The 25054-nt window shown below is 43.9% G+C and overlaps 1 protein-coding gene across 1 annotated transcript in view; it reads left to right on the forward strand.

Annotated features, from left to right (window-relative positions):
- The window catches only part of LOC126419504 (uncharacterized), a 135076-nt gene that overhangs the window by 99460 nt on the left and 10562 nt on the right, over positions 1-25054 (forward strand). Inside the window, exon 4 of the mRNA XM_050086694.1 lies at positions 5464-5877. Coding sequence (XP_049942651.1) covers positions 5464-5877 — 414 coding nt within the window. The remainder of the gene's footprint in view (positions 1-5463; positions 5878-25054) is intronic.

The raw sequence follows: 25054 nt of genomic DNA on the forward strand, positions 1-25054 counted from the left end.
CAAGCAGTGTTGCATACTTAATCATTCAAGTAGTCGCAAAGATAAGTCAACCTTAACTCATTTGTGTGACTTTGTTTCTAATTCGTTGGAGTGTTGTAGTACCTTCGGTCTCCCATCCAGTCCTCCCCCCCCCCCTCCCCGCACCCTGGGGCATAGATGGTGTAACAGTGACAGAGAGAAACTGTTTTAGCTGTGTACTGCGCCAGAGACCGTTTTATGAACTCACCAACTCGGTCTCCACAGCAGTAGCGACGAGGCGTTTACAAAATTGACGACGAGTGGTTACAAAACTATGCAAACTCGATGTGTTAGCTGCACAGCTGTAGCACTTGGGAACTCACAAGTGAACCCTTGCGTTCATCTCATGAAAGTTTTTACAGTACCCTCCCAATGGTCGACGGCCCCTGTCGGTCATTATATGATGTCTATGTCATCTTGGTTTAGTTGTGGTTGTTCCTTCGCGTTTCTACTTCATAGTCACATCGCCATACGTCAACTTGGGCAACTTTAGATCGGTTGAAATGTCCCTGGCGCATTTGCTAGTCGGGTGTCATCTAATGATTAGTCCACGTTCGAATTCCCTGAGCTCTCCTGACCACTGCAAAATATTTTGCGCCTTCTTTTATACTTGTGGGTCCGACTGCCGTGACACTAGGGCTCCATTCCGAACTACATAGGCATGTTCGAATACTTTTTATCACATAGTGCATTTTTATCTGTAGACCAGCAGTTTTATGAAATTTCTTTTTTATAATGTATGTAAAGACACAAAGTGAGAGCTTGGCATGATGAGTATACCTTTCAGCATACAGCCGCACCGATGCTCCAATAGTATAGCGACATCCACCGTAGACGGAAACCATATCCAGTTTTTGGACTGCGCACCGGCCGTAGTGGCCGAGCGGTTCTAGGCGCTTCAGTCTGGAACCGCGCGACCGCTACGGTCGCAGGTTCGAATCCTGCCTCGGGCATGGATGTCTGTGATGTCCTTAGGTTAGTTAGGTTTAAGTAGTTCTAAGTTCTAGGAGAGAGGTTTGTGGAACTTCATTTGATGGTGGGAAGTTGGTTTCCGTCTCTGCTATGTTGGGATTATTTGATCAAACTCCAGACCTGTTATGTCGTCCAAGTCCTATCGAATACACCTTCCACTGCCACACAAATATGTATATAGTTAAAAAAATTGGTATCATAATTCAGCGGTCGTAAACTTTAAAAATTATTTCTCTCAGTCAAAGCGCCCCCCACGTTTTCCGCTGTAACTTAATGAAAACCCCACCTCCATAAACTTGTTTGTTCTGGATGTATATGCGGTGGTCTGATAGATGCTCACCCTGTGTAATGGAAACCAGATGAATTTAAAGAAGAGTCTAAACTAGGAAGTTATATGTAACAAACAGTAACTTTGCAGCTCTGTATGCTTTTAATCCGCTTCTTAAGAGATCGTATATTACTTCAGCTCCATTACAGCGTTTCTTGCTTTCCACTCAAACCGGGATAGGGGACAAATGTGTGGTATTATTGGATGGAATGCACGTAACATTGCATTTATTTTTCTCCACGGCAGGCTATCCTTAGACACTGGAATTCCTTTTAGTCTGTTGTGGTCCCGAAGAAACCTTGCCTTAAATTCATCGACAAGATATTCCTTAACTGTAGAGCTATCATCACCAACATCATCACACTATCAGTATCATAATCATCATCATCATCATCATCATCATTAACAACTGCATTGCATTTCATTGCGCACAGATTAATTAAATATAAAATGGCTTTAACTTCGCTTTTACTTATTTTCACCACAGTTTCAAAGGTAGGTCCAGTAGATACACTACATGAACTGTCGACGATTCAACGCTTACTCCTTGTTGGGCAAGGATGTTAGCATCTTTAGTTTGACTAAGAGGCTCTGTAACAATCAAACAGGTTATCCGTGTTTAGACTTTTCTTTAATTGCTTCACTGAAAAACTTTACTTTTTATCTTGTGCTTAAGAAAATGAAATTTCGCTAATCCTCCCCACACTGAACAAAACACAGCCGCGAAAAACTTATTCTCCCTCAGGGAACATTACGCTGTTACCATGGAACATAGCCCCTAGCTTCGAGGGCGAGGAAGAGGGTCCACAAGTATTGTCGGGTACGGAACGCACAGCTAAAGCTATCTCTGAAGATTAGAGCCTATAGAGTTACCAAACCGTGGGTTGATGAGTGCGGCATTTCGTCCGCTGTTGCAGATAGTTCTGGGCATTTCTACGGGATTAAGACAGGGTAGTTTAGCATAGGATACATGGGTGTTCGCCAAACCAGGAACATTTCGCACACAGTCCTGTGATCACGGTTATTCACATCTTGGAAGACTAGAATTTCACAGTCTCATCCTGAAGAAGTAGAAGAAAGAGCAATTCCTGGTCACCGAGAATGCTAAAGTAAACATTCTAGATCATGTTCACGGCAACCTGGATGAGAGGTACCAAGTCATAGGTCGAAAAACGCCCCCAAAACATCACAGACTGACTTCTCACATGAACTCCACCCTAAATACATTTCAGGTTAAACACTTAATTGACAACTTGCATCATTTGAAAGGAGATAAAGTCATTATTCGTCGGGCCACAGTATAGCCTCCACCCTTTGTGTTGTTTGAGGCAATAAAGAGGTTCCCGGCACCAGTAATATCCATTGCATGCACATCCCTTGACAATGTTCGCGTTGAAACCTACTGTCACTGAGAAGACGCGACACTTTTCCCTGGGCGGTTATGTTGTGTTTTGCAGCCTTGAGTGGTACATCGTACCTTGTAGAAACGTTGGACAGTCTGTGGCGATATACCAACAAGTCGGACTGCTACATTCACGGTGTGGTCACAGGCCCATCCAAAGACGGTAGTTCCTTTCTGCCACTGTCACGTTTCCATGTCGGCCCATCTTACGGCGATGATTCTGTACAATTGATTGGCTCTACTTCACAGCCATGACATACGCCAACTGGACTATCACGTGGACGCCTGGTGCCAGTTCTACCACAGTTTAACACACAATCCTCTTGCTCGTCATTGTTCTACACTGCGTCAGCAGCGCTCCAAGCGGACTGTAAGCTACAGTCTCGAATACGAAATCGGATGAGTGCGAATAGTATCGTTTATACTGAAATACAACATAATTTTTACAATAAGAAGCATATTTACCTCCATAAAAATCGGCAATAGCTGAGAAATGACATCTCATTTGTCTTTCTTTAGTTTCCTAAGGACCGTGGAGGGCATGAAACTGTGTATTGCAGGACAGTTCATTTACGATTTTCTTGTAAGCTATAGATATTTACTGAAAACGTTGTTTTCTTTTAAGAACAAAAAAAATGCCTAGTGAACAGCAGAAGAAGTCGTACATCGACTCAAAAACGAGAAGTTTTTCTTCACTACAGTTCCAGTCAAATCAATGAATGTGGAACAGAGGAAATTTGTGTGGTATGCAGTACCTACATTATTTATCCTGCCAAGTAAGCCACCACAGCTGTGGCCGAAGAGGAAACCATGCAGACGTGATAATAAAACGTGACAGCAATAAAAGTCTTTCCCTCACGGAAGAAAACACTTCCACAATCGCTGCTAAACCTCAGCCACAAACGGCAAGAATTTTCAACACATTCGGTTTAGAAGCGAAAGTAATCGCCAATAAATTTTTATATTTCGCACGCATGAACTATGTGTTTATATTCTGTTGCCTCCGCGGAGTAAGATGCGATGATGTACATATTCGAAAGCACTTCTTTATGAATAAGTTGTTGCTCATGTCACTGAATCAGTGAGATTCGGCTGTTTATTTCACGATCATTCACGTCACTTGATAATTCACGAATGCTTGGAAAGAAAATATATTATAGCTATCTCGTTAATTATAATTAAAAACGAACATTAATCGTACAGTTCGCTTTCTCGCCACAGGGACGCAAGTGTTACTCCAACTGTCAGACTGCACAACTTCTATACAGCGAGTGACGCGACTGAATAAATTAGCTCTAGGCGCTTCAGTCTGGAACCGCGCGACCGCTACGGTCGCAGGTTCGAATCCTGCCTCGGGCATGGATGTGTGTGATGTCCTTAGGTTAGTTAGGTTTAAGTAGTTCTAAGTTCTAGGGGACTGATGACCTCAGGTGTTAAGTCACATAGTACTCAGAGCCATTTGAACCATTTGAATAAATTAGATTGTGCTTCTACACTGTTTACAGCGTTGCACATCGAACAGTGTGCCCTATGTACGATGAGTGACTAATATTTTGTCCGGTCAGCTTATGTACGTGTGTGATGTATAATGAGCACTGTATTTTAATGATCTACAAAAATGCCATATGAGACGTAGCGGCCATGTTGAATTCAAAATTTCTGATTGTCTTGGTCACACTGTTTATTGATTGAAACTGCCTTACGCGTTTGGATTATACATAATATTCAAACGTTAAATGGAAAATATTTACGTATTGTCATTAGTCAACGAATGGTTATATCGCAGCCATAACAGAACTGAAACATCTGTGCAGAAGTCTTCCCACACACAAAAGTTTTCGTAGTAGAAACGCTGCTTATACTGAACGTATGAGTACATAGTACCTTGTCATCTATTGTGAGCTACAGACAAGTGCAGACTGGCTCATGATTGTGTGTGTGTGTGTGTGTGTGTGTGTGTGTATGTGTGTGTGTGTGTATTGTGCATTAAACCTTGGACCTAGAAACGACGGACAGGTTTCGTCCCGCCGTAGCCCTCAGTGGTTCACAACCCCACAACAGGCCACAGCAGTCCACCCACCCCACCGCCGCCCCACACCGAACCCAGGGTGCGGATCGGCCCCCAGTGGACCCCCGAGGAACGTCTCGTACCGGAAGAGTGTAACCACAAATGTTTGCGTGGTAGAGTTACTATGGTGTACTCGTACGTGGAGACAGTGTTTGCTCAGCAATCGCCGACATAGTGTAACTGAGACGGAATAAGGGGAACCAGCCCTCATTCGCTGAGGTAGATGAAAATCCACATTAAAAACCATCCACAGGCTGGCCGTCACACCGGACCTCGACACTAATCCGCCGGGCGGATTCGTGCAGGGGACCAGCACGCCTTCTCGCTCGGGAAGCAGCGCGTTAGACCCACACGGCTAGCCAAGCTGATACCCCGTGTGATCTTAAGTAAATCATCTAACAGTATACATTTGTTTGTTGCTCACAGCAGAAGAGTAGGTACTATCTACCCAAACATGCCGTATATGCAGTATTTTTAATATGAAGACTTTTATATCGGCTAAGATTACTCTGTATATGTTTCAGTTCTGTTGTGAATTCAGTGTAACCATTTGTTTGAAATTAATGTATAATCAAACGCGTAAGGCAGTTACAATCAATAAACAGTGTGGGTTATTTGAAATTTTGATTAAAGTGTGTAACAAATAACCATCGCATATGTTACGTGTGTCCTCAGGTCGCAGCAGCAGCACTCGCGAATCGGACAGCTCCGGGTCGTCGGGCCAGGGCCAGGACCGCATAGCGTCGCTGTACGACTCGCTGGCGGCGGAGCTGCGCGCCAAGCTGGGCTCCGGGGGTGGCGCCGGCGGCGGCGTCGGGGGCGGCGGCGCTCCCCGCGCCCCGCTGCTGCTGCCGCCGCGAGACTACGACACGGTACACCGCGCGCGCGGCAACATGGCCGCCGTCGACCTGCGCCGCTCCGCCGCCGCCTCCGCCGCGACGCCGGGCAAGGACGCCACGGCCACGGGGGCGGCGTCGGCCGATGCCGGGGGCGGCTCCTCGGGGCCCAGCAGCGGCATCGGCTCCGACCACGCGCCCTCACCGGACCGGCAGTCCGATCCCCGATTCCTGGACAACGGCGACAGCTCCGGTGAGCACACAATTGTGCACTATGTAGCTCCATGACGTAGACTGGTAATGAGGGACCAAATAAAAGCGTAGAAATTGCTGGCTTTCTCTGTTCGCTCAAAATCTCTTTAAAATCATTTACAGTTTCTTTATTGTTTTAACAAGCACTTTCCTTCAAAGGTTTTTCATAATAATCTAATCGGAAACCTTGATTTATACAAAAAAAAGACAAAAAACAAAAACGAAGTACGTGTGAAGTGTTACCTCATAAAGCACCTGTCCGATATTTATCGCTCTTTCACGAGCCTGACATAACGTGTATCAGAAGACCAAATTTTCTTTCCATTCGGTACTGATGCCCATCTTAAACATAAGTATGCTGTGTGACCCCCCATGGGCATGAACATATTGTCTACATATATTCGACTACTTTACAATTCACACTCGAGTGTCTGACAGAGGGTTCATAAAACCACTTTGACACCATTTCTCTACCGTCCCCCTCTAGAACAGCGTTCGGAAGTGAATACCTAAATATTCCCATGCGGTCTTCGATTTCTGTTATTTTGTTACGATGATCTTTTGTCATTATATAGGTAAGCGCCAATAAAATATGTTTCCATTGTGAGGGGAAAGTTGGTTATTAATATTTTGTGAAAAGATCTCGCTGCAATGAAAAACGCCTTTGTTTTAGTGATTACTTGTGGCTCATGTTCGTGACGCTCTCTTCCCTATTTCACGATAATACCAAACGAGCTGCTCTTCTTTCAACTTTTCTGATGTCCTCCGTCGATCCTATCTGGTAAGGATCCTATACAGCGCAGCAATACTCCAAAAGAGGACGGACAAACGTAGTGTACGCAGCTTTTCCAATGTATCTGTTGCATCTCAAAGTGTTCTGCTAGACTAATAGAACGTAATCTTCAGTTCGATTTTAGTTACGCAATTAATTGGTTCAGGCTCGGCACGAAAAAACTCACCATCTCGTCAGTATCATGCATCTGTAATTAGATTTTCTGGTTTCATTTGATTTCACTTTCTCACTGTGTTTTCTGGTACTAGCAAGGGCAGTACTTCACTACGGCCTGTGTCTGTACAAGGAAAATGAATGGTTACAACATCCGTGTTACACAAAACATGTAGGACACTATTGCAGAAGTGCTGAATAAAGCATGTCAGGTTTAAAAGAATGCAAAATCTCCAAGATGGGCAACGACTTATAGAATCTCGAAATTTAGTACGCACTTCAACGTAGGATGTATTGAACAATGTCCACAACAAAACTATCTCGAAATCTAGAAGAAATTCCGTCCATGAGTAAAGTATGTGAGCGCTAAGAGAAAATCAGTGCCTTCGCTGAGTGATAGCATTGGTAGCGTCAGAAACGACAGCACCGTCAAAATCCTGTGTCATTCTCCACCAATGGCGTCATTAGGATGGATGGACATGTTGTTAACAGTGCTTTCCCTTAGCTGCTGTTAGTTTTCTGAACCTTAGAATAGCTACATCTCATTCAGACAGCTTCTCAGTTGGCTTCACTGGGCTGAGTGCAACCCGTTCCAGTCCTCGTACTAAGAAAGAAACCCTTCAGCACCGGGAACCATGGTACTCAGACTGACTGACACTTAAGCTACCGAGGCTGACCATTGTGATGGAAGTTAGAGTTGAAACTCTGAAGTTATATTGGTGTTACACAGCACCCATGATCAATATGTAGAAGGAATAAAAGACCTTAGCATCCGACTGAAGGACCAGAGCCTAAAGTCTAAAGCGCGTAAAATGATTTAAATATTTAGAGATAATACTAAGAACTGAGTTGAAGGTAATGAGCAAGCACACTGGTGTGCAAAAGTGAAGGACGAAACTAACTTCCCCATGGTTTGTCACTGCCAAATTACTTAGCTCGATATAGCTTGGAACATATATTAAAAGAACAGCCTCACTATAGTACTCGAGGTAACTGAAAGAAATGCACAATAAGACGAACAGAAATGGCAATTTTATTCAAGGACAGTAATTACGATGAAGTGACGGTGATTCTTAATGATCTCCTGGACATTACAAACTGTAGGTGTGTGATCATCGCTGACGGAAACTCATATTGTGCTAAGTGCTCCCATGCTGACCACAAGTTGATAAGGAGTTCTTCTGGTAGAGCATTCCATTCCTCTACCAGCCCTGTTCACAACTGCTGGACGGTCGTTGGTGCATATGGGCGAGCTGCAGTGCTTCTCTTCAACGCATCCATCACGTGCTCGAAGGGATTTAAGCTGGGGAAACGGGCAGGCTAGTCCATTCGTCAGATATCGTCTCGTTCCAAGAGCTCCCCTAATTGCACTGTTCGATGTGATCGCGTATTGTCATCCATAATAACACAGTCAGAGCAGAATGCGCTACTGAAAAACGCACGTGGGGATGGAGTACAGTGTGAGAGTAACTTTGACCGGTGAGCGTACAGTGTTCGAAGATTTGGAGCTTAATACCCCCATGCAACATTGTGCCTCTCCACACTCTTAACACCTAGACTACCAAAAAAGTTCATGTTCGGCAATGTCCTGGATGCATAATGTGTTCCTACCTCTCGCCTTATGAACTTCCAGCGTTGTAGACTGAGCGGTTGATTATGTGTGAGATTGGGAGAGAGAGTGTGTGATTTTATCTCAATTTGTCTTGTAGTTCTTTTATCGCATTTTCTACGTTTTAACCACATTCGTTTTAGTTGATCTTCGTATGGGCTCTGAATACTTCGATGTTGAGCTCACTAACTCACTCAACCACACACACACACACACACACACACACACACACACACCAATACTGCTGAACATGATCAGCACTCCTAAAAACAAATTAAGGGCAAGGCTGCTGTCCCTTCCAACAATTGCCTATACATAACTAGTCTAGGTCACAGTAAGATGTAAACAAATTTTCAAGAGTGGTAGGGTGCTGTCACCGCAGCATAGATTAGCTAATATTTTATGTAGAGTGCAACAGACCGAAGATAATTTACAAAAGGGGCTACACATTTTAAGCAAAATAGCAGAACAATGCGGACTGATAGTATCTCCCAATAAATCAAAACGAAAGGCATTTCTTGGGAAAACGCTACAACATCCAAAACCGAGATAAATGGCAAAATATTGGAGCAATTTTAACTGCCTTTGTTGTGAAGTACACCCAACAATAGAAAGCGACATGGAAATAAAGCTTTGAAAATTTAAAGACGTGAAACAAGTCATAGATATCTGAAATATAAAAATGAAAGTAAACTGAAGCTTTACGAAACAATGGCGGTACCGGTAGTACCATATGGAAGTGAGAAGTAGGCACTTTCAAAGAAGCACAAAAGGAAAATTACGTCTGCATAGTAGAAACCCACGAGGGCAATCAAAAGTTGCGTACAGTCAGACAAAATACGAAACACAGAAATGAGGTAAGAGGAGCAGTTTTTTTGATTTGGAAAGCAAAATAATATACATAAAATTACCTGGTGTAACCATTTAGAAAGAATGCAGCGACATCGTTTGCCTAGAATCGTGAAGCCCACTGGATAGCGAAGTGTCGGACGTCTGTGGACGAAATGGTTTCCGGGATAGGATGTGCAACCTACTCTATGAAGTGAAGAAGATGATTATATTGTAATTTGCGCTAACTATTGCTTTTACAATTAGTTTATCTGTCACTTGTGTCTGTTAAAGAATGTTTTATCCTATAGACAGTCCACTAGTCAAGAGAAGAGTAATTATCGTCCAGGCTTTTATTTATTTACACCAGAAAAATGTGGATACGGGAACACACGTGAAATGAGCCAGTGCGCGACCTGAAGCTGAAACGCATTCTGCGAAACGCATTGTGGGCCTGAAATGATTAAAACCATGAGTGGTTACGATGTTTTGCTTCGTAGATAAAACATTATACACGGTGACTCCCTGACGATGATACAAGCTTTCACTGATGATGGAGAACAGTAAATCAGTTGGAGGTAAGGGATGCTGGTCCACAAGCGACGGAGTCTAAAGATATAAGCGTTCTCATACCTCTGACAGTGGATACATGTACCGGAACATACTACCCAGGTTATTAGGAACATATCCCACTAGTTATTCGTCAGCGGATATTGTTCCAACATGATGGAGCCCCACTTCACTTTGGACTGGAGGTTCATGAACACCTGGATCAGACATTCCCTTAAAAGTGATAGCCAGAAAAATAGCAGACTGTTTCGTCGACAGAAAGTGCAACTGATCGCACCCAACTTGGTTCCTTCTTGTGGGGCCATGTGAAAAAACTTGTCTAAGTGGCGCCAGTCGAGACTGAAAAGGACCCTCTGCCAAGCATTCTCGCTGCCTGTGACGCTGTTCAAACGACACCGCCGATTTTAGAAGGGATACGACAGAGTTCTGTGAGACGACGCCATACCTGCATTGATGCCATTTCGAACAACTGTTGTAAATGTATCAACTTGTGAAACTTGGGCTGGTACATGGAATTCATTATTACTGCACAGCACTGCACCCTGTGAAATCAAGTTACGTGCGACTTCAGCGGAAATTATGTGAAGATATTGGGGAGTATTCAGCGGCAATTCCGTACGCCATGATCAGGGTGCGGAAGTTGGGTTCAAATGGCTCTGAGCACTATGGGACTTAACATCTTAGGTCATCAGTCCCCTAGAACTTAGAACTACTTAAACCTAACTAACCTAAGGACAGCACACAACACCCAGTCATCACGAGGCAGAGAAAATCCCTGACCCCACCGGGAATCGAACCTGGGAAGTTTACAAAGAATTCTCTACGACATTAGCCACTTCTTAGCTTACATTTATCGCGAATCTCTACCCCAGGGAAGTGTGATAGGACTATTATTATTTTCTATGTATATAAGTGATCTGGCGGACAGGGTGGGCAGCAATTTCCAGTTATTTGTCGATAATGCTGTGGTGTGCGACATGGTGTCGAAGGTGATTGTCTGTAGGAGGCTACAGGATTAATTTCTAGTTGGTGTTATGAATGGCAGTTAGCTCTTGATGTAGAGAAATGTCAGTTGATACAGATGAGTACGAAAAACAAAGTGTTAGTAGTGTTCTGCTTGAAACAGTCACGTCGCTTAAAATACCTGGCCCTAACGCTGCAAAGAGTTAAGAGGTAGAATGAGCATGTGAGGATTATGGTAGGAAAGGCGAATGGTTCATAGGGTAAATTTTGGGAAAGTGTGGTTCAGCTATAAAGGACATAGCATATAGGACGCTAGTGCGACCTATTCTTGAATACTGCTCGAGTGTTAGGGATCTCCACCAGGTCGGATTAAAGGAAAACACCGGAGCAGGATGCTAGATTCTTTACCCGTAGGTCTGATCAACACGCAAGTATCATAGAGATGCTTCGGGAACTCAAATCGGAATCCGTCAAGAGAAGGTGATATTTTTGTCGAGGAACACAAGAACCAGCATTTGAAGCTTATTGTAGAACGTTTCTACTGCCACCAGCGCAGTTTTCGCGGAAGGACCGCAAAGATAAGACTCTGTTTACGAGTGGAACAGGAAAGGATATTACTAGTGGTGGTACAGGGTTACCTCCGCAGAGCGCCGTACGCTGGCTTTGGAGTGTGTATGTACCCTTATCTAGATGCAGATTAACTTGAGTAAATTTTCTCTTATAACTTTCAACTCGGTCGTTTCCGGACTAGGGTCTCTTATCTCAAATTGATGTATTTGCCCTTCTCCGCCACCCTGATATTTTATAATGTCATCACAGGACCACTCTGATTTGTCTTTGTGTAAGCACTTCTCTCGTTAGTCTCGCGAAAGTGAAAAGGGCAGTTCTAGGCAGTTTCTGGTTTGGGGACGTCCAGGTGGTACCACGTGTCGAACTCGCATCTCGTGCATCGCGCTCTGCAGCAGCGAGCGCTACTCGTGGGCTAGGCAAGGGGGCGGTGGTGCCCGGAACGATTTGCCGGCACCTTTAGAAGGCGGCGCCCTCGCGGCTGGCCCCTGGCCCCTGTGGATCCGCTCCCAGAGCGGGGGCGCCGAGAAAGCGGCGGGCGCATCCTTCACCTTTGGTTCGGTTTCCCTTTCCCAGCCCAGCGGCGGCTGCCGCAGTCACGAAGCGAGATAAACGCCGGTAATGAGCCGCGGGCAGAGGGACCAGGGGAAGTCGGACCCTGGTGGACTGTTGCAACGCGCGCCAGGCGACTGTTTGCGTAATGGCCAGTCCCACGCCAGTCCGCAAGCACACCAGTCGCTATCCGTTTATTATTGTACGGGTTGTAGCACCCCGAGCGTCGCGTGTAATTCCGACGAACTGAATTGCTCTCGTCTTCGTTAGACGGTGCCACTGACGCGAAAAGTGACTTTTACGTTCACCATACATGTACAACGCCAGGACGAACTCTTGCAGACTAACAACGGGACCGCACCTACTACTCAGCATCGATTTCCTCGAAATTTATGGTATATCCAAGGCTTGGCCATAAATGGTAGTGACTGAAGTAGGAGATTCACATGGCCAGCCGTTTAGAAAAAATAGAATTTCCAGCGAGGCATGAGCCATTAACGTTAACGCACTTAACGGGCAGCGGCTGACTCTGCGGAAATAGTACAGAACAGTAGCCCGGAGGTCGTGCGATCGATTCCCTCTACTGAAACTTACTCTTAATTTCCATTTTTTTGCGTTTCTTACGCCGCAGGTGAACCGAGATAATGTTCAATGTATTGTATCTGATGTGATGAAGCCCTGTGTGCAGGAGAACAAATTTCTTGTGTTAATTGACTCGTCGGGAATACAAAGAAATCCATAGTTCTAAGACGAGGTTTTTGAAGATAAAGGACTGTCATAGTGATCCCTCCGAATGGAACACTCAAACCGCGTCTGATCCATACTGATATCCTCATGTCGCACGCTTAGGACAACCACACAAAGCAAGTGCGACCGTCAGCCTGTGGCTAGTTGTGCGGTTTCACATCTACAGAGTTTAAAGCATACAGTATCGCCGTGCTTCATGTTGTTTCGTGAAATTCTTAAGGACATGAGAGTACCTACAGTACGAAACATTTCTATTTCACTTGAGGTATCAAAGATAGTCACAGATCACTTAAGAAGGCTAAACGCACATTAAAAAAGGAAGGAAGGATTATTAGGCTGTGTTGTGCCATCGATAACGAGGTCATTAGAGACGGAGCACAAGCTCGAATTATTTCAAGGATGGGCAAGGAAATAGTCCGTGGCCTTTCAAGGAGTCCATACCGGCATTTGCATGGAGTGATTTAGGGAAATCATGGAGAACTTGAATCGGCATGTTCGGACGAGGATTTCAACTGTCGTCCTTCCGAATGTGAGTCCAGTGTGCTCACCCTGAGCATGTCAACAAATTAGATTAAGAGTTTCTAACGGGAGACAGTATCTAATGTGAGATGCGAATGCAAAGCTGAAGGTCTGCGACTATTCTCTTCTTGAACTGTCTTAGGGAGTCGTTTGTCTGTGGCAGACACAGGCAATACATAGCAACGTTCTGGATGTATACTGGTGCCAGTTAAAGTTGGTACACCATAGATATGCCGGGCAACAAACGACAAACTGTGTACCACGTGCTTAGATGTGTATATGATAAGTATTTCAGTGCAATCACACAAAGAAGGTAAGAGTAACGCTATCTACCTTATGTATTTAAGGAAGGTCACGCTGCAGGTTTCTCAGTGAAAAGTTGCTTATGAATGTTGTTTGTCTTTGAGAAGATCGTGTACTGCCTCGTATAAGAATGAGAAAGGTCTAGCAGTACGCGACGAAGTCCGACAGTGGTAGGATTGTGTCCTATCAAACTTGCAAAATGGTTCAAATGCCTCTGAGCACTATGGGATTTAACATCTGTGGTCATCAGTCCCCTAGAACTTAGAACTACTTAAACCTAACTAACCTAAGGACATCACACACATCCATGCCCGAAGCAGGATTCGAACCTGCGACCGTAGCAGTCGCGCGGTTCCGGACTGAGCGCCTAGAACCGCTAGACCACCGCGGCCGGCTCAAACTTGCAGTTTATCATTCGGCGATACTAGTGCTCACGTTGGTCGTGAAGCTACGACTGCCATGCAGATATGGAACCGGTGGATCCAGGAAAGTCATGGCCAAAGACATACAGAATCTCAACAGCTCCACGCGACTAGAGCCCGACAGGATAGAGGCAATGTCTGCCCGTTGTACAGGGTAGTACAGCAACGTCACGAGCCTTGAGTCAGCAACTGGTTTGTGTCCTGCAAGACAAGTGTCCACAAGGACAACACCACAACGTTTGTAGCACTACAGACAAGGCAACTATTGGTACGGTAATCTTTTATATGACAACTGAGAGACTTACGAGCGCACTGTGGTGCGCCCAACAACACTAGATACAGGAAAGATACCACACCGCCTCTTTTCAGACGAGTCCTTGTTCTGCGTTTCCCACCATGATGGACGCATAATATGTAAAGGCTCCGAGGATTACTAACGTCGGTAAATTCTATTCGTCACCGACGTATTGGTTCAGCACCTGGAATGACCAAATTTACCTCGTGTAGCCGGTAACACGGACGGTGGGTGTTGCACGGGGCCCACGAGAAATACAGGCTTCGCAACGAACTTGTGACGTGACACAAGCCGGCTTGTCCGTCACATTTCGCTAATGCTTGGTTACTTGCGGGGCCCGCGGGAAATTGGTACGTAATTGGAAAAATACCCAACAAAGTTATTAACTTCGAGATCTAGCACGCATTTAAGCATGCTGTGAAGGATTATTAAATTCGTCTAAAACAGTTATTCGCTCCCCGACAGAGATGGCTGGTGGCATTCGTAAGACCTGCAGTGTCCTCTGCTGCGACTTACACACAACGATCTGTCTTTCTCGTGGGCCTCGGGTGTTGCTTTTCTGACGAGTTAAAGCCAAAGGATGTACCTGATTTCGAGTTCTCCGTGACGTTCGCTTTCAACAAGATAACGCAAGACCGCACGTTTCCCTTTCTGTTCTAACTTACCTAAACAGAGAATGTGTTCTACTACCGTCGTGTCAAGCACGTTCTCTAGATCTCTCATCCACTGAATACATTTGGTCGTGTGTCGCCGAGAGACTGTGACGCGACCAGTTGCGAGCCACTATGACTGACTAACTGTGGCTTATACTTGAAGCAATATGGAATTAGGTACCCATACCTCTCATCATCTAACTGTGGCTTATACTTGAAGCAATATGGAATTATGTACCCATACCTCTCATCCCCCCCCCCCCCCCCCCCCCCCATGAACCATGGACCTTGCCGTTGGTGGGGAGGCTCGCGTGCCTCAGCGATACAAATAGCCGTACCGTAGGTGCAACCACAACGGAGGGCTATTTGTTGAGAGGCCAGACAAATGTGTGGTTCCTGAAGAGGGGCATCAGCCTTTTCAGTAGTTGCAAGGGCAACAGTCTGGATGATTGTCTGATCTGGCCTTGTAACAATAACCAAAACGGCCTTGCTGTGCTGGTACTGCGAACGGCTGAAAGCAAGGGGAAACTACAGCCGTAATTTTTCCCGAGGGCATGCAGCTTTACTGTATGATTAAATGATGATGGCGTCCTCTTGGGTAAAATATTCCGGAGGTAAAATAGTCCCCCATTCGGATCTCCGGGCGGGGACTACTCAAGAGGATGTCGTTATCAGGAGAAAGAAAACTGGCGTTCTACGGATCGGAGCGTGGAATGTCAGATCCCTTAATCGGGCAGGTAGGTTAGAAAATTTAAAAAGGGAAATGGATAGGTTGAAGTTACATATAGTGGGAATTAGTGAAGTTCGGTGGCAGGAGGAAAAAGACTTCTGGTCAGGTGACTACAGGGTTATAAACACAAAATCAAATAGGGGTAATGCAGGAGTAGGTTTAATAATGAATAGGAAAATAGGAATGCGGGTAAGCTACTACAAACAGCATAGTGAACGCATTATTGTGGCCAAGATAGATACGAAGCCCACACCTACTACAGTAGTACAAGTTTATATGCCAACTAGCTCTGCAGATGACGAAGAAATTGAAGAAATGTATGATGAAATGAAAGAAATTATTCAGATTGTGAAGGGAGACGAAAATTTACTAGTCATGGAATTCGAGTGTAGGAAAAGGGAGAGACGGAAACATAGTAGGTGAATATGGATTGGGTCTAAGAAATGAAAGAGGAAGCCGCCTGGTAGAATTTTGCGCAGAGCACAACATAATCATAACTAACACTTGGTTTAAGAATCATGAAAGACGGTTGTATACATGGAAGAACCCTGGAGATACTAAAAGGTATCAGATAGATTATATAATGGTAAGACAGAGATTTAGGAACCAGATTTTAAATTGTAAGACATTTCCAGGGGCAGATGTGGACTCTGACCACAATTTATTGGTTATGACCTGTAGATTAAAACTGAAGAAACTGCAAAAAGGTGGGAATTTAAGGAGATGGGACCTGGATAAACTGAAAGAACCAGAGGTTGTACATAGTTTCAGGGAGAGCATAAGGGAACAATTGACAGGAATGGGGCAAAGAAATACAGTAGAAGAAGAATGGGTAGCTTTGAGGGATGAAGTAGCGAAGGCAGCAGAGGATCAAGTAGGTAAAAAGACGAGGGCTAGTAGAAATCCTTGGGTAACAGAAGAAATATTGAATTTAATTGATGAAAGGAGAAAATATAAAAATGCAGTAAATGAAGCAGGCAAAAAGGAATACAAACGTCTCAAAAATGAGATAGACAGGAAGTGCAAAATGGCTAAGCAGGGATGGCTAGAGGACAAATGTAAGGATGTAGAGGCCTATCTCACTAGGGGTAAGATAGATACTGCCTACAGGAAAATTAAAGAGACCTTTGGAGATAAGAGAACGACTTGTATGAATATCAAGAGCTCAGATGGAAACTCAGTTCTAAGCAAAGAAGGAAAAGCAGAAAGGTGGAAGGAGTATATAGAGGGTCTATACAAGGGCGATGTACTTAAGGACAATATTATGGAAATGGAAGAGGATGTAGATGAAGATGAAATGCGAGATATGATACTGCGTGAAGAGTTTGACAGAGCACTGAAAGACCTGAGTCGAAACAAGGCCCCCGGAGTAGACAACATTCCATTGGAACTACTGACGGCCTTGGGAGAGCCAGTCCTGACAAAACTCTACCATCTGGTGAGCAAGATGTATGAAACAGGCGAAATACCCTCAGACTTCAAGAAGAATATGATAATTCCAATCCCAAAGAAAGCAGGTGTTGACAGATGTGAAAATTACCGAACTATCAGTTTAATAAGTCACAGCTGCAAAATAATAACACGAATTCTTTACAGACGAATGGAAAACTAGTAGAAGCCAACCTCGGGGAAGATCAGTTTGGATTCCGTAGAAACACTGGAACATGTGAGGCAATACTGACCTTACGACTTATCTTAGAAGAAAGATTAAGGAAAGGCAAGCCTACGTTTCTAGCATTTGTAGACTTAGAGAAAGCTTTTGACAATGTTGACTGGAATACTCTCTTTCAAATTCTAAAGGTGGCAGGGGTAAAATACATGGAGCGAAAGGCTATTTACAATTTGTACAGAAACCAGATGGCAGTTATAAGAGTCGAGGGACATCAAAGGGAAGCAGTGGTTGGGAAGGGAGTAAGACAGGGTTGTAGCCTCTCCCCGATGTTGTTCAATCTATATATTGAGCAAGCAGTAAAGGAAACAAAAGAAAAATTCGGAGTAGGTATTAAAATTCATGGAGAAGAAATAAAAACTTTGAGGTTCGCCGATATATTGTAATTCTGTCAGAGATAGCAAAGGACTTGGAAGAGCAGTTGAAAGGAGGATATAAGATGAACATCAACAAAAGCAAAACAAGGATAATGGAATGTAGTCGAAAGGGAATTAGATTAGGAAATGAGGCACTTAAAGTAGTAAAGGAGTTTTGCTATTTGGGGAGCAAAATAACTGATGATGGTCGAAGTAGAGAGGAAATAAAATGTAGGCTGGCAATGGCAAGGAAAGCGTTTCTGAAGAAGAGAAATTTGTTAACATCCAGTATTGATTTAAGTGTCAGGAAGTCATTTCTGAAAGTATTCGTATGGAGTGTAGCCATGTATGGAAGTGAAACATGGACGATAAATAGTTTGGACAAGAAGAGAATAGAAGCTTTCGAAATGTGGTGCTACAGAAGAATGCTGAAGATTAGATGGGTGGATCACATAACTAATGAGGAAGTATTGAATAGGATTGGGGAGAAGAGAAGTTTGTGGCACAACTTGACCAGGAGAAGGGATCGGTTGGTAGGACATGTTCTGAGGCATCAAGGTGTCACCAATTTAGTATTGGAGGGCAGCGTGGAGGGTAAAAATCGTAGAGGGAGGCCAAGAGATGAATACACTAAGCAGATTCAGAAGGATGTAGGTTGCAGTAGGTATTGGGAGATGAAAAAGCTTGCACAGGATAGAGTAGCATGGAGAGCTGCATCAAACCAGTCTCAGGACTGAAGACCAGAACAAGAACAACCTCTCATCCTACCTCAACTGGACTTGATATCCAATGGCGTTAGAAACGTTTTTGCTTCCAGTTGCGGAAAATCTGTGATCTTAAATTCGTACACTGTATAGCCCCAAAGCTACCCACAAATTTAGTCATGTATTCTTCTTGCTGTACGGTATAGGGGAAAGTGAGGTTAAGTCGTCAGGGCGGAAAAAGGGGCCATTGCGTCTTTTTTGTCCTCGATAGTACTGCTGCCTGGCGAGAAGTGCTCAAAAGTGCTGCTGCCTGGCAAGAAGTGCTCAAACTATTCTAATATAAACCATCACCGTCGTCAAAAAGTTTGACAGTGAAACCTCGTTCCATTATGTCTTAGTAAATAATATTTTTCAGTCGTCTGATGTAAGTCATTTGTATTATTGCTGTTACCTCACTAAAACGCACAGCAAGTCTTTTGGCGTCGAAATGTAGGTCCTTGTTGTTTATTTGGGTTTGATAGTTTCATTTGTGATTCCGTAATGCTGAAATTGAGCCAGATGGTGAAACGTGGCCACACTACTCATTGAGAAAAACGGCCAAAGTGGCTACCTGAATAGCAACTAGTTAGTTGCATATATCACGCATGTGTCTCTACTAAATCCTTTTATACTGAGTGGTCAGAAACAGTCTTAAAAGCTTCTAAGGCTGTTGCACGGAGTTTGTGCAAAGAAATAACTGTTAAGAAAAAGATGCGATTCGTCGCGTGAACAGATCCAAGCTGCACGCCAGAAAGGTGTCGCCAAAGGTTGTCTTCCTTTGATTTCTTAAAACCTAACAAAAGAGCGATGCACAGCTGGGACTGCAGTAGGGATTGAAGCTGAACTAGAGGCTGAGGAGTCTAGTGTGCTATGAGGTATGCTATATGAAGAAGTGGCACTAACTGTGTCTGGCGAGCCGCTTGTATTTGCGCGCGCAGTGGCCTGATTGCCTAAGGTTAGGAGTAATGAACTCGGAAAGAGCGCGACGTATCGAACTCTTTTTGATAACAATTATTTCTTAGCACAACTTATCCTGTAACACCCTTACGAGATTTTCAGACTGTTTCTGACCACCCTGTATGCAAAGCTATCATCCGTCATTCCATTCCATTGAGATGATTTTGAATTCACTAAGTTACGTTATTTAAAGTCATCTCTGTTCTGTTATATGTGGCCCAGTATAAAAATTCGATTTAAAGCGATCTCCTCCAGCCTCTTCGTATCATTTCAGATACTAGGGCACCAAGCTGCCTAGAACAGTTGTCCGAAAATCAGAACAACAAACGTGGGATGCTGTTGCGATGGCGCTGACACATTGCCCCCTCGGTGGAAAAAAGTGGCCACTATCTAAGCCTTCAGAAAAATCCACATAGTTCCTATATACATTATTTTCTTATTCAGTTAAATATGTTTGGTGTGGTATCCTACAAGATTTAGATTCAAAATGTGTCAGAGGCAAGCTTCTACGACTGGCATTCAATAAGTAATGCAGCGCATTTTTTTCTGAAAGCAGGCTGATTTTCTTTCAATATTCCAATGCACCATGTTATTCCCCAGTTTTTTGGCTAAAAAACCACATTTTCAGTATAATCTTTGTTCAGCCCGACGACCTTAAGTCACCTTGCTGTAAGGGCCTGTATGCCCTCATGGTACCACTCTACTGGTCGACGTCGAAGCCTGTGTCTTGCTTCATCAACAAAATTGTCACAACGACCTTATTACGCGCAAACAATTTCGCACAGATTGTCCTTCGTTGCTCGTTCTGGTCGGTGATGAACCCACCGGGCATACACCAGTGAGTACCCCAATCCATGGACCAGTGTTTCGGCACAACCAGAAGAGACATCCAGTTGTCCACCGAGGTGTTTTATTGTGAGCCATCCATCACCTCGAATGAGAGTGTTCGTAGGTTCCAACATTGCAAGAATCACAGCGGTGTGCGGCCGGCCGACACGCGGCAGATGGAACGGGTTTGCGCGACCTTGCTGCGATTATGACAGACGCCTCGCCCAACGTTTCGCCGTGCTTTTGTTCGAAGCCAGGTCTCCGCAAACATTCCGAAAGCGCTTATGAATATCTGCGGTGCTCTGGTTTTCCTTCAAAACAAACTCAATGACAGCTCTCTGCTTGGAACACACCACCATTACAGACGCAATTTTGAAGTTTAGCGTAGCGTCGCCATCTATCGGAACTTCGTGAAACTATAGCGGCTGCAGCGGGAATATTCCACCTTGTCCGACAACAAATTTCACATTTTTTTTCAACAACAGTGGATCGAGCAAAATGTGTTGCTTTACAAATTTTGCTTCACTTGTTGAGAGCCCATCATACACTACTGGCCATTAAAATTGCTACATCACCAAGATGACATGCTATAGACGCAAAATTTAACCGACAGGAAGAAGATGCTGTGATATGCAAATGATTAGCTTTTCAGAGCATTCACACAAGGTTGGCGCCGATGGCGACACCTACAACGTGCTGACATCAGGAAAGTTTCCAACCGATTTCTCACATACAAACAGCAGTTGAGCGGCGTTGCTTGGTGAAACGTTGTTGTGATGCCTCGTGTAACGAGGAGAAATGCGTACCATCACGTTTCCGACTTAGATAAAGGTCGGATTGTAGCCTATCGCGATTGCGGTTTATCGAATCGCGACATTGCTCCTCGCGTTGGTCGAGATCCAATGACTGTTAGCAGAATATGGAATCGGTGGGTTCAGGAGGTTAATACGGAACGCCGTGCTGGATCCCAACAGCCTCGTATCACCAGCAGTCGAGATGACAGGCATCTTATCCGCATGGCTGTAACGGATCGTGCAGCCACGTCTCGATCCCTGAGTCAACAGATGGGGACGTTAGCAAGACAAGAACCATCTGCACGAATAGTTCGACGGCGTTTGCAGCAGCATGGACTATCAGCTCGGAGACCATGGCTGCGATTACCCTTGACGCTTCATCACGGACAGGTGCGCCTGAGATGGTGTACTCAACGACGAACCTGGGTGCACAAATGGCAAAACGTCAATTTTTCCGATGAATCCAGGTTCTGTTTACAGCATCATGATGGTCGCATCCGTGTTTGGCGACATCATGATGAACGCACATTGGAAGCGTGTATTCGTCATCGCCATACTGGCGTATCACCCGGCGTGATGGTATGGGGTACCATTGGTTACACGTCTCGGTCACCTCTTGTTCGCATTGACGGCACTTTGAACAGTGGACATTACATTTCAGATGTGTTACGACCCGTGGCTCTACCCTTCGTTCTCTCCCTTCGAAAACCTACATTTCAGCGGCATAATGCATGACCTCATGTTACAGGTCCTGTACGGGCCTTTCTGGATACAGAAAATGTTCGACTGCTGCCCTGGCCAGCACATTCTCCAGATCCCTCACCAATTGGAAACGTCTGGTCAATGGTGGCCGAGCAACTGGCTCGTCACAATACGCCAGTCACTACTCTTGATGAACTGTGGTATCGTGTTGAAGCTGCATGGGCAGCTGTAACTGTACACGACATCCAAGCACTGTTTGACTCAATGCCCAGGCGTATCAAGGCCGTTATTACAGCCAGAGGTGGTTGTTCTGGGTACTGATTTCTCAGGATCTGTGCACCCAAGTTGCGTGAAAATGAAATCACATTTCAGTTCTAGGATAATATATTTGTCCAATGAATACCCCTTTATCATCTTCATTTCTTCTTGGTGTAGCAATTTTAATGGCCAATAGTGTACTAGTAACCATGGTGTTGTGAAAATTTAATTTCCCTCAGATTGGCTACTTTGCCTCATCGTCCCCTACGCAGAACAAGTGAAACTTGGTTATTTGCTGTCCTTCGTGGTGTTGCAGTTTTAAATGCCAGCAGTATATTCATAATCTTATCTCCGTGTGGTCTCACGGTTCGCGCGGTGAAACCACGACGAAGATGGAGAAAATTCCCGAAAGAATTTCACGTCCTAGTGCGCGTAAGTTTATAGCCTCAACCAAAGTGGCTGATTAGGCTCCCGTGTGGTGGCTCGCGTCTCCAGGAAGCGGCGCTCGGCAGGTGCGGTGGGGAAAGCGCATGTCATTGGCTCACATACCGGAGGCGCTGCGCCGCGCACGGCCTAAACGGTGCCACCGGAGACCACCGTCTGTCGAACCACTATCCCGGGGCACGGCGAATGTTACTGCTGAGCTCCACACAACAACGCCGGCCACGAAACTTTCTGCCGCCTTAGAACTGCGTGCCGGACATGGACTCGAACCCCGTTTTGCGTACAGTTTTCATCTGACAGGGGGGCCACACCGCAGTCAGATTTTTGTGGTTCTTTATATTTATCTTACGTGAAGTTCAGGCCTCAAATATACCTCACTCAGAGCAGTTCGACACAACTCTAAAAAATCGAGAAATTCTGCTTTATAAAGTTCGCCAACCAATTGTAATATGCCAAACGAAGGTGGTGTTTTTCAGCAAGGGGAATTGGTATTTGGTAGAGTGTTTCTCTGATGTGGAAGGGAGGGGGCATGAGTTCGAATTTTTAAACAAAATTGTATTTCTGTTAGCATTTAGCCGGCCGCGGTAGTCTAGCGGTTCTAGGCGCGCAGTCCGAAACCGCTACGGTCGCAGGTTCGAATCCTGCCTCGGGCATGGATGTGTGTGATGTCCTTAGGTTAGTTAGGTTTAAGTAGTTCTAAGTTCTAGGGACTAATGACCACAGTTGTTAAGTCCCATAGTGCTCAGAACCATTTGAACCATTTTTTTTGTTAGCATTTAGGTGAATCATAAAATACAAAAAGGCAGAAAATATTGAGTTGTAATTTTTTAAATTATACTATCTTTGTTAATCTTTCATACAAGAAAAGATCAGAAATTAAGAATTTTTGTCTGCAGTGAAGATTGTTTTTTAGTGTACAGTATACAGAGTGAGTCAGCTGCCCATACCGATAGGTTTTATGCAGCCGGAAACGCCATCAATTACCACACACGAGCTTTCCATATTCTCTCGCTCACTATGCGCAAACTGTTAGTATTACAGAAAAAGATAAACAAGACCTTTTTGTAGGAAGTTAAATGTAGTTAAAGTTAATAATGGGGTACGTTTCCGTTGGAGGCCACAATTTTCGAATTATTCAAGGAAAGCGTGTTTGACGTCGCTTTTGCAATTTTTTCTTGAATAATTCGAAAACTACGACCTTTAGCGCAAAAGTATGCCGGTACCAAATTTAACTACATTAAATTTCCTACAAATAGTTCCTGTTCATTTTTTCTGTAGTTTGCTCTTAACTAACGAGAGAATATGAATGTCTTGCGTGTGGTATTTGAAGGTGTTGTGGGTTGCATAAAATCCAGCTGAATCACTGTGTATAACGAGAAATAAGAACATGTGCGTTTATTGCAAAAATGACAACTACGTGTGGTAATTAACATATCTATTTTATGTTCAAATGCCGTAGGTATTCGAACTAAATGGGAAAAGCGAAAAATAATAATGACCGAAACGAGACTTGATCTAGCGATTACCAGTCTCGTGCGTTTTACGTACTCTGTACTTCACGGAAATGTGCGTAGTACTTGTCCCTTTTTTAAAATACCGCATTCCAATTGGAGTGGAACCCAGGCTCCTTCGTGAAACAAGCGAGTACTCTACTATAGAACCATTCTGCTCGTCGAAAGCTATGGACCTGATTTTAGCATATTACACTTTAAATTTAATTGCGATAGGGTTGCAGCTGCGATAAATTTTTCAAATGATTTCACGATGCCTGCCGCTATCATTCTCTTTATTTCATGTACGATTGTACAATTTCGGCTTTAGGCCATTTTCAGGTATCGAAAACGGAAGCATTAGACAGTGGGTACTTTAGTGATACTTATGATTTTAACATAGGAACAACTCATACCTCTAGGTATAATGGGCGCAATATAACTTAATTGAAGGACGATTTTTTTGTGGTATATGATGCCATACACGTCCTCGCTTCTATGACTGCTTGTAACTGCCATAAATATATTAGAAAAGGTTTTCTGCTATTTTAGGAGCACTACTTTTGAGCAGTTTTTGCAAAGCTCTTACGTATAAGATCAATGTTTTAACGTACTTACACTATGGCCAAAATAACAGAACAAATATTTACAAGTTATTGTAAAGAAATTACATACAGTAACACTTAAAGTAATAAAGAACGATGATTAAATATAATTGAAAACAAAGGCATACGTAGGTTAATTTCCAAATTTATGTAAAATAAATGTAATATTACTAGTGGAAGTGCATTAAAAGATCACCTTGTATATAAGCAAGTGCTTTGCAATAGCTGCGTGAAAGTAATGTGCCCCTAAAACAACGAAAAACCTTTTCCTATTTAGTTTATGACACTTACATGCAGTCATAGGGGCAAGGATGACATGGCATAACATACTACTAACGAATCGTCCATGAAGTAAGTTATAATGCTCCTAGTATATCGAAAGATATGACTTGTTCCTATGTTAAAATTAGAAGTATCACTAATGTATCCCATGTATAATGCTTACGTTTTAGATATTTGAAAATGACTTAAGACCGAAATTGTACAATCGTACATGATATAAAGAGAATGACAGCTGATGGGGTGTCACGAAATCATTCAAAAAATATTAAATTTTGTTGAAAACCTTTTAACGAACCACAAATATAAAAAATTACAAAAATCCAATTGGTGTATGGTGTCCTTATGA

This window comes from Schistocerca serialis, chromosome 9 (assembly GCF_023864345.2).
Source record: "Schistocerca serialis cubense isolate TAMUIC-IGC-003099 chromosome 9, iqSchSeri2.2, whole genome shotgun sequence".
NCBI classification, from domain to species: domain Eukaryota; kingdom Metazoa; phylum Arthropoda; class Insecta; order Orthoptera; family Acrididae; genus Schistocerca; species Schistocerca serialis.